The 11403-nt window shown below is 41.1% G+C and overlaps 1 protein-coding gene across 1 annotated transcript; it reads left to right on the top strand.

Moving 5' to 3' along the window:
* Window positions 1–5470: 5470 nt before the first annotated feature.
* On the top strand, window positions 5471–10614 carry LOC114800697 (cysteine and glycine-rich protein 1-like). Its single transcript, XM_028998389.1, has 7 exons — window positions 5471–5709; window positions 5981–6096; window positions 6397–6506; window positions 7322–7490; window positions 8489–8621; window positions 8744–8837; window positions 9984–10614. The coding sequence occupies exons 3-7, from the start codon at window positions 6398–6400 to the stop codon at window positions 10058–10060; spliced, it is 582 nt and encodes a 193-aa protein (XP_028854222.1). The 5' UTR covers window positions 5471–5709; window positions 5981–6096; window position 6397; the 3' UTR covers window positions 10061–10614.
* Window positions 10615–11403: the final 789 nt, after the last annotated feature.

The following is an 11403-nucleotide window of genomic DNA, read 5'->3' on the forward strand; positions in this document are numbered from 1 at the left end:
AGCAAGACCTACTACATTCACTACAATGTAGTTGATCTTGTTCCCTACTAGTTGTATAATATTTACTCTACTCCTCCATGTGTCCTATTGTATTTTCAGCACACTCCTTTTTAAACTTCCATTCATCACTCTCCATGAGAAACCTGACCACTGCATTAAAGAGGATTTGTTTAAGCTGCCCTGTCCGATTGTGCTAATAAGACAACAACACACATGCTTGTAAGGCAGAAAAAAAAAACAGTGACAGAGTCAAGAAACGAGAGATAAGATGGAAGGAGGAAGTGAAGAATAGAACCGCAGAATGATAATGCGTACTTTGTGCATGAATGGTGTGTGTGAATGGTCTTGTGGAGCACAGGGATACATGGGTGTATCCGAATTGACAGTTAGAACATATTGTATGTGTTTTTATACCTGAACCATGCATAGTTCCAACTAGTACTCATACACTAAAGGAAGCAGGAAGTGGAGTGTCTGTGCAGGTGTAGCAGGTATGATGAGTTACCTGAATTCGTCTGGCTATCTTGGAACTATTAGGCTAGTAGTAATTCTTGGCGTTTGTAGTTGTTCGACACAAAAATTGCAAATACAAAGACAAAAATCACATATTGTTATGTGTGTGCATATTGCGCATGTCTCTGATCTGAGTGTGAGTTAGAATGGACGTGTGTTCTGTGGTTGTGAACTGTGGTTCCACCCTGCTTGTGTGAGCGGGTGTCGTTTGCGACTGTTTAGGATTGCCGGTATTCCATGGGGCAGCCGCCATCTGTGTTCGGAGGGGAGGTCCGCCGCTTCCTGTAGGCAGTGAGGTGGGGGTGATGTCGCCTTTCGGCGAGTCAAAGGACCATTTTCACTTTGTACGTGCTTTATTGAGGTGATTTTTGCTATGGGGTGAGTAGCGGCCTAGTGGGGAAGACACTCGCCTGTGAACCAGAAGACCCGGGTTCAAATCCCACTTACCATTGTGTCCCTGAGCAAGACACTTAACCTTAAGTTGCTCCAGGGGGGGACTGTCCCTGTAACTACTGATTATAAGTCGCTCTGGATAAGGGCGTCTGACAAATGCTGTAAATGTAAATGTAAATGTAAATGTAAATGAATTCAGGCGGGGCTGTAGGGGATCGAGGTTTGTGTATATATGCTCCTCTTTCTAGTTTCTTCCCCTACAGTCTCCGCTCCCGCAAACTCTCCGCTTCAGCTTTCGAGTGCTGCCCTGCTATTTGCAGCAGAATGATTATTTGTTTGTGTCTGAGCAAATGTTCTCATGACTAATTACACCCTTCCTTCTTCCACCTACCTAGCCCAAACCCACAAAACCTGTACCCATGGGAAAAAAAGGGATTAGTGGCTGCTTCAGAATTCTCAAACAACATAACAAAACTACGCTATCCCACAGTGTACAGGAGGTGTGGTGAGCATTATGTTGAGGAATAAGATGGATATTTTTCCACCTGTTTTCTGGAAGTCTGCTCTGCCCTTGTTAGGGAAGCCTGTCTGGATCTGGATCTGGATCGGGCCTCGTCTGCCTTTTATGGTTCTGCGGATCAATGTTTACGCAGAACGAAGCCACTCGCTATTCTGCAGGGATGTTGCACCATTGCAGAGGTGACACAGGCACAGTGTTTATTTTTAGCCATAAGAAATGGATTACAGTGTCAGTCATTGAGGGTTCCCGATTAAATATTTGCCGAAAAAGAGCTGCTTTTGACAATGCATGTACTGTCTAGATAGTTGGTCTGCCTTCACCCATCCGTCTTAATGAATGTCGTTCCGGTGTTTGTTTTGCGAACACTGTAGCAATAAATTATTCTGGCAACAACCGATGAAACATATTGCACATCAGACCAGTTTTGTTAGCAGCAAGAAAAAAACCACACACCTGTATGATTGTCAGGCAAGCTTCGCTTCAAGCAATGAGACACAAACTGCCTGGGGTGGGCACAGAGATGGTGTGTTTTTATTTATGACAACCGTAAAAAAAAAAAATCTGTAGACATGTCTTTGTGTTTACAAGTCTTTGTAAAAGTTTGATTGTCAGTGCCATTCCATTCTATTGTTCTATGTAGAAGATAGTACGTTGTTTGATGAAAGAAGCGAAGTTTGTAACCATGGATTTAGTTAACTGTCCCTTAGTAAAAGCATATTTATTTCTGGTAAAAAAAAAAAAAAAAAACTTTACAATTATAGAAACATTTTGCCCTGACTATCCCACACTGGTTATTTTCTTGAGTCCTGGTTTCATTGAGAACTGGCTAGGAAACTACCAACACATTGACATCTTGAAACAGTTCTCTACACTTCCCACAGTGGGAGGAAGACGTAGCTGATCAGATGATCAGGTCCATGTCAGCTCACTGGATGAGGAGCTATACTGGCGTACCTTCATTACACAACTCTTTATAAGTACAATCACATGGATCAATGTCTAGAATTCACAGTCAAGCCCAGTTTGATTTAAAGTAATTTTTAGTCAGTCTGAAAGTTTTTTTTTTTTACCTGAAATGACACAGGCGTCACCCAAAAAAGAAATCTTCCTCCACAGATTCTCAATTTGATTCAAGTCAAACGATAATGTTTTTGTCTGCTAACCCGCTTCTTCACCGCTTTTGTAGTGCGTTTTGGATTGTTGTTGCCTACCTATAGTCAGTGGACGGGAGCATGTTACAAGTAAGATAATATACCTGAAAACCAGCTTGTTTTATCTCAGATTTTCCTTGAAGCTCATTTTCTCTGTTTTTATTGTGCTATCTCAACACATGTAGCAGTCTTTGTAAAAAATCATGATGTAAATGCACAGTATATATTCTCCTGGCTGAGCAAGACCTACTACATTCACTACAATGTAGTTGATCTGGTTCCCTACTAGTTGTATAATATTTACTCTACTTCTCCATGTGCCCTACTGTATGTTCAGCACACTACTTTTTAAAACTTCCATTCATCACTCTCCACGAGAAGTGAAACCTGACCACTGCATTAAAGAGGATTTGTTTAAGCTGCCCTGTGCTCCTAACACCATTGTGTTTCTTTTCTTGAGTCCCATTTCAGGGGGAACTGGCTAGTTAACTGCCAACACAATGACATCTTGACACAGTTCTCTATACTTCCCACAGTGGGAATAAGTGATAGATGATCAGGTCCATGTCAGCTCACTGAGGGCATCTGGTGGTCTGGATGAGGAGCTAAACTGGCGTACCTTCATTACACAATTCTTTATAATTAGAGTACAATTACTCTAATTATAAACTGGCATACCTTCATTACACAATTCTTTATAATTAGAGTACAATTATATGGATCCATGTATAGAATCCACAGTCAAGCCCAGAAATATTCATACCGCTGTCAAAGTTTGATTAAAATGTTATTTTTAATCAGGCAGCAAGTTGTTTTTTTTTTTTACCGGAAATGACACAGGCATCTCCCAAAAGATAGTAAGAGAATGTTCAAGAAAGACAATGTACAAAAATATCTCAGCTTTTAATTACATTTGAGCAAAAAGTGTTTTGGCTAAAATTAATAAAATGTTATTGTCTAAAATTAATCAAATTAATCCTCCCAGTAATCAATTGAAAAGTCTTTATTGGTTATCACAGCAATCAAATGCTTCCTGTAATTGCAGACCAGCTTTTTGCATGTCTTCATGGGTATTTTAGCCCATTTATCTTTAGCATTGAGCTCCAACTCTTTCAGGTTGGAGGGTCTCCTTGCCATCACCCTCCACAGATTCTCAGTTGGATTCAAGTCAGGACTCTGCAAAACGTTGTTTTTGTCTGCTAACCCTTTCTTCACCACTTTTGCAGTGTTTTTTGTGTCCTTGTCATGCTGAAATGTCCAGTGGTGCCCAAGGTCAGGTTTCTCTGCAGACTGCCTGATATTTTTGTTGATAATCTTCATGTATTGGTGCCATTTACTGTGATTAGGTTCCCTGCTCCACTGACTGAAAAACACCCAGAAGCAGTGGAAGGTGTTTCCCCTCACTGGGGGTTGAAGGATCCTCCTTTTTCATGCCAAATGAAGGAAACATCGTTGTCACCAAACAATCCAATTTTTGTTTCATCTGACAATAACACAGAAGACCAGAAGTCTTCTCCTTTGTCCAGATGGGCATTTGCAAAGGCCAATTGGGCTTTTGTGTGCCTTGTCTGGAGAAGTGGCATCCTCCTTGACCTGCATCCATGGAACCCAGCAGTGTGCAGCATCCGTTGCACAGTCTACCTTGATACAGAGCCCAGTTTCACCAGAATGACCTTCATTTTCATTTCTCTAGTCCCTCCACAATGGGCAGCCACAGATCCTCATTGTCCACAAACCAATTGCAGAGAGCTGCTGTTTTTCACCTGTGAAGTTGAATAAAACAGCGGTTCCCAATTTATCAGGGCAATTAAGATGCTTTAGAACAGCTTGGAATGTTTGGAATTGTATAGAACTTTGGATTTTCCCAGAGTTTGTGAAGGGTGTGAATAAGTATGGGGGTGGTCGTAGCCTAGTGGGTAACACACTCGCCTATGAACCAGAAGACCCAGGTTCAAATCCCACTTACTACCATTGTGTCCCTGAGCAAGAGAGTTAAGTTCCTGTCACTACTGATTATAAGTCCCTCTGGATAACGGTGACTGATCTGTGTCACATGAACAAATTGTCCCTCAAGGGCAAATAAAAATGAGCTTTTTCATACAATAGGATTTTGATCCAATAATCATAAAATATATAAGTTAATTAATATTCACTTAAAAACATTATTAACCCTTCAAAAACTGAGCTTATTTTTTTTTTTTGCCTTTTTCTCAAAAATGGTGACTTTATCGGAAACAATGCTGCCTTGTCTTTTCCCCATGTGTCCTTTGTGGGTGCAGAACTACAAAAGAAAGGCTGGTTATAGATAGGGTGACATCAGTTTATCTTGCCACACAAAGGGTGACAGAACAATGCTGGCAGATACTTTACAATATATTTACAATCTCAGTCCACTAGAGGCTGTAGGCACTTGTAAGAATTAAGCAACATTTAAACAAGGGCATGAATTATTTTCCAAATAAAAACCAGGCAACAGAACGGAAAAACAGATATTTTTTTTTTGGAAGGACTCTGGGGAAGGCCCTTTTCTATTTAAAAATACACATACCCGCTTGTAGGTTGCATGTGTTGAGGTCTAAAAAATGTGTGTAAAAGCCCTGATCTCTGTTATAACCATCAAAAGATGTTAGATTTTGACTTAGTGAACAGGGAATTCATCTAAAAGGATACTTGAAAACTGCCAATCTTTTTTTAGGACAAAAGAAAAATGTATTTAAATATTAAGGTAAGTCTTTAAATTCAAACAGAAGAACCATTAGCCTATAAACCAGAAGACCACAGAATCCCAGGTTCAAACCCAACTAAAAGTTCGCTAGTCAGTGCCATTCCACTCTATTGTTCTATGTAGAAGATGATACATTATTTGATGAAAGAAGTTTGTAACCACACATTTAGTTAACTGTCCCTCAGCACTGACTTAAACACAACTATATTTCACTGGTTATTTTCTTGAGTCCTGTTTTCATTGAGTACTGGCTAGGAAACTGCCAACACAATGACATCTTGACACAGTTCTCTACACTTCACCCAGTGGGAGGAAGACGTAGATGATCAGATGATCAGGTCCATGTCATCTCACTGAAAGCATCTGGTGGTCTGGATGAGGCGCTATACTGGCGTTCCTTCATTAAGGTAAGTCTTTCAATTCAAACAGAAGAACTTATTACCATTGTGCCCCTGAGCAAGACACTTAACCCTGAGTGTCTCTAGGGGGGGACTGTCCCTGTAACTACTGATTGTAAGTCACTCTGAAGAACTTCGTCTGATAAACGCTTTAAATAAAAACAGCTGACAATGTCTATTCAAATTAAATAATCTGCTGTAATTGAAATTTGTGTTTACAATGACCACATCTGTTTGTTCTTCACCCTCTCGCTCTCCCTCTCTTTTCTGTTTGCTTTAGTCCCTCCCTACATTTCTTCCAGCCTTCCAGTGAGTGGTCATATTAAACCAGAAGCCCTGCAGAGCAGCTCGGAACACCTCTGACGTTGGCAGCACCAGATCCACACAGCAGAGCAGGTATGTTGCATTGTCCTCAATACCGGTGACATAAATGCTTATTGATGACTGCACATAACATGTGACCGAGCTCTGGATCAGAGTGATCCTAAATTTTGGAAACATTTACTGCACATATCTTTCAACTAAAAGTAATTCTTTAAGTTAAGTTCAAATTTAACATCTTAGTTTCGGTGGTCAGCAAGCCTTAGTTTCCAGATCTCATTTCCGCCCTCCCCAATTCAATTTGTACAACAATAAAACAACGGTGCAACTTTTTCAGCATAATGATTGTAACTGCATTTCCCTGCTCTTCGCCAGGATGCCTTTTGGGGGAGGAAATAAGTGCGGCTGTTGCCAGAAAACGGTATACTTTGCAGAGGAAGTGCAGTGCGAGGGGAAGAGTTTCCACAAGTCCTGTTTTCTGTGCAGTAAGTGAGCCGATGAAGTCACCCCTTCCTGTGCAGTTGACGGCGCATCACTCGGAATGACTTCCTTCAGCATTTGCCTGCGCAGGAGATGTGCCATGGCCTGATGCTGGGTGATAGACATACAGGGAACGAGGGATGGACAGGATGAGGAATGGGTGTCCCGATTTACATTTACCATGCAATGCCATGTATTTGCTGTCAGCATATGGTGTCTTTTCAGGGTCACTTCTGTAAATCACAGGCAGGAACTATGTGGGAAGCCACAATGTGATGTACAGTTCAGCCCTGGAATGGGCAGTATTTGACGTAAAAAAAAAAAAATGGACTGTTGGAGTGTCCTGCCCTTATTAGGAGCCCCATGCATGTGTAATGTTGGCCCTTTGAGCCTTATATGGCTCTGTAGGTGAGGGGAGGATTTCGGAGTGTTTATGTGAATGAGAGGCCTAGTTCTCTGAGGGAGCAATGCTGAAGGAATTCTGTAGCAGGCCACGAGGTTCCAGGATGTCTGTGTTCTGTCTGTGAAGCATTGTCTCACATTGGGGATAAACCTTCATATGCTTTTCAAAAGCCTTTATAGATGCTTTCGTGAAATTGTTTAACTCAAACATCTTCACTCTTCCAATGACACACACACAAGGTAACACTGGCCAACATAAATAAATATGCATTTATTTATGCATAATTATATCCCTTATTTATAATGTCACTTGTCCAATCATTTGAGTATTTGAGTAGTGCTGTTTGAGCAGTAATGAATATCACAAATACATTTAAATGTCTTGTTTAACCAAGATTGTTGCCACTTCTCTTTAAAGTGGCTTGCAAGAAGAATCTGGATAGTACCACAGTGGCCGTGCATGTGGATGAAATCTACTGCAAATCCTGTTATGGCAAGAAGTATGGGCCGAAAGGCTATGGCTTTGGTGGTGGAGCAGGAACTTTGAGCATGGACACTGGTGAACATCTTGGAATTAAACCTGAGGGGTAAGTAAGTTTGGACAACAACCTCCCCTGATGTCATACTAGGAACCTTTTTTCTGTAGTGGAGGCATGTGACTGTGCTGCCTGTAAGATATCAGGAAGGTCGTGTTACCAGAACAACCTCAGTGATCAGAGCAGCATCGATAATACCAAATCAACCATCAAAATCTCATCTGGAAGCGGTTTCTGACATATCTTCTGTGCAAATTGCATCCAAAATGCCACTTTATTGAGATGCCTCACTTTAAAGGTTGTCTGACATCATTTTATTTAGAATTATTTTGCTCTTGTATTAGTGTTCACCTAATACTATATCTGAAGTATGGTTCTGAAATTCTGCCATGGTACAGAATTACAGCCACTTTTAACCAGTCTCACAATGAAATTTCCCCAGGACGCGCATCTTTGGTGTCTGTAGCTGTAAGTGACAATGAGGAGGAGAGAGGTGGGACGAGGAGGAGAGCGGCCTATAGACGTTGAGGAAGCATTTGCAGAAACAACGTTGTTAAGACTATTCACCAACCACAATATTAGATGTAGACAGGACGTGGTGTAATCTTTCCCTTTATGAGGACATAAGGGGGGAAATTCCAGATCTGACCGTCTGAGCTGCCACTCTCTAAATGGCGAAGCCAAAGCACTCTTTACACAAATTGCCATTACTAGCCACTGCAGGACCGTAGACAGGCTAAAGTGAGATTTTCATGATAGAGGACCCTTAAAGCATTGTTGTGCAAAGCATTGTTAAAGACTGTAGTGTTTTCTGTATGTACGTTTTTGTGGTACGGCACTGAGTGTTGTCCAGCCAGCTGATTTTGTGGTCCACAGTATCACAGCACCTGCATCCCAATACACAGTCAGTATGCTGACGATGGTCATACACCTAATACTGACGTACTGACCAAATCTGGTCAGCAGTGGTCCTTTGGTGAGACACTGACCATTAATAAATAGAGTAGGGGGTAATGGGCGTCATCCACCTTTTCTTCCATCTCATACAGGCAAGCACAACATCGCCCCACTAATAACCCAAGCGCCTCCAAGTTTGCTCAGAAGTCTGGTTCTGGATCAGACGTGTGCCCCAGATGTGGGAAGGCAGTGTACGCAGCAGAGAAGGTGGTCGGCGGTGGAAACGTGAGTGAGAGCCTTGCCACTATGCCCTTGTTGGGCCTGTTGTGTTGACATCCTGCTCAGCACATGTGTCGTCCTTGTTATTCTGGCATGATTTCAACACAGTGTGTTTCCTGACCCTGCAGTCATGGCACAAGCTGTGCTTCAGGTGCGCCAAGTGTGGAAAAGGTCTGGAGTCAACTACCGTGGCTGACAAAGATGGAGAGGTCTACTGTAAAGGTGATCTAAGCTTGCATTATGGGAGTTCACACCACATTGTAGAAATCTGCTATATGCTCAAGGCCTCTGCTGCAAAACAAAGACTTTTTGGGCCGAGTAGTTTCAGGAACAGAGATAAAAATTTACATTTACATTTACATTTAAGGCATTTGGCAGACGCCCTTATCCAGAGCGACTTACAACGTGCTTTCAAGTTACCATCGATGAAGTGATCATATAATAACAACGTGTTGCACAATTTCGGAAGCTAGGAACCAATCTGAGAAAAACGCAGTGAAAATGCGACAGACTGCTTCATTTTAAACAGCAGATTGAAAAAAAAATTGTAAAAAATTTTATTCTGCAGCTGTTTGTGCCGGTGTTTGAAATAGCATACTTTTGTCTGGTAAACATGCACTTCCAGCACTGGTTGATCTTAGAAAGTACATTTACAGCATTTATCAGATGCCCTCATCCAAAGTGTCTAACAATCAGTAGTTTCAGGGACAGTCCCCATGGAGACAGGGTTTTTTTGGGGGGTGGAACCTGTGACTTTGTGGATGTCTGGTTCATAGTTGTGTTGCCCACTAGGCTATCACCACTTCAACAGTTTAGACCCCGCTCTGTGGAGGGGTAGTAGCCTAGGGGGTAAGACACTCGCCTATGAACCAGAACATGGTTCATATGGTGGAAACGGTCCTTGTTATCATAAAACTATAAATTGGGCTGGTAGCAGCCTAATGTGTAACACACTCGCCTGTGAACCAGAAGACCCAGGTTCAAATCCCACTTACCAACATTGTGTCCCTGAGCAAGACACTTAACCCTAAATTGCTCCAGGGGAGACTGTCCCTGTAACTACTGATTGTAAGTCGCTCTGGATAAGGGCGTCTGATAAATGCTGTAAATGTAAAAATGATTACTAACCGGGTTGGTGATATATTTCTTTTGAGGAATATCGATGTATATTTTCTAACAATGTACAGGCTAAGAAAATACTCTTTATTTCATTCTTACTTCTAATTAAATTTTGTTCAGACTAATCAATTTTAAGGTCTAACTGAGGGTTCACCTGTAAATCAGATTTATGTGAAGATAAGTATTTGCAAGTTCACATATCAAAGTTACTAACATGTATTCTGACATAAAGCATATTTGTTCCCACAGCATGTTATGCCAAGAACTTTGGCCCAAAGGGTTTTGGGTTTGGCCAGGGTGCTGGAGCTCTGGCTCATGCCCAGTAGGATTGTCTAGTGCCTACAGGAGGCGAAGCCAATGACATGCACGAAGAGCCAGCATGCAATGGTTTTACCTGCACCCATATTGCCTGGATACTCCCCTCCACCGGGACTCCACAATCACGTTAAGCTTACACCGCATCACCCTACAGGCTAATTGTTATCATTGTTGTGGCCACATGCTTTAAAATTACTCTGCTGAGTGTATATGAAGCACTAATTAAAGTATTTTTATGTGATAAGATCTATCTTTGGTAAATATTGGCACAATTTTTAGTATGTTTATATAAAGAATAACATATCAAGAAAAACATATTGAGTCATAACCTAGTGTCAGAGTTACTGAGACTCACATACATAATTTGCTGGATTCAGCTATCGAATTTACACATTTTCAAAACAAAATGTTCAACAAAGAGTAAGCATAACAACATGGGACTTAAATGACATAATTTCTATATATTTTTTTTCAATATTGTGTTTATGCTAATATGTCATTTGCATGACACAATGCTTTGAGATCAGCTGCATAAAGTCATTTGTTTAAAAAAATCTGAGTTTTTTTTTTTCTCTCTCTCTCTCTCTCACCATAAAAACAACAACAGTTTGTTGAGCGCAGAGTAAGGCAGAGTGGCACTGACCTATTAGGATTGGGCTGGTCACAGCTGGGGTGACATCAGGGGTGACATCTCTCCACACAAAGCATGACCACAGGGTGAAGCTGGCAACTAAATGAGATTGCAGTGCATCATCTGTCCACTAGATGCCACAAAAAGGAAAAAGAACAGCATGGTTGAGAAGAGGGCACTGTTTCTATTTGGTTCCATTTCAAGAATTCCATCTCACAGTCTTTATAGAAGTCTTATAGAACTCTTTTACAGACGTAAGTAGAAATATTTTTCAATAGTATTTATTAAGCAATATTTGTACTTTCCAGTTCTCACCATTTGTAAGAATGCTGACCAGTTTTATTCCCTTAGCAATCCGAATACAAACATTCTGTGTCGAATGTTCAGGTTAGTCCACATCCCTTAAATCTATTTTATCCAGTCAGCATGCAAGCGCAGAACCTTGTAATATGTAATTATTTGGTAAGTGAGTGCTAAAAAAATTGTGATATTCTAGACAAATTCTTTATAAGTGAATGACTTTCACATTAGCTTTATCTGTCCATCAGGGTTTGGGACTGCAGTGCTCAGAATGTGTCTAAGTGATGACTTTATTTTAGAACTTAAGTGTGTATGATACAGCGGGTTGCAAAAGTATTCAGCCGCCTTGAACTTTTCAACATTTTGTCACATTAGAGCCACAAACAGGAATCTTTTTTACTGGAACTCCACGTGAAAGAT

This window comes from Denticeps clupeoides, chromosome 12 (assembly GCF_900700375.1).
Source record: "Denticeps clupeoides chromosome 12, fDenClu1.1, whole genome shotgun sequence".
NCBI classification, from domain to species: Eukaryota; Metazoa; Chordata; class Actinopteri; order Clupeiformes; family Denticipitidae; genus Denticeps; species Denticeps clupeoides.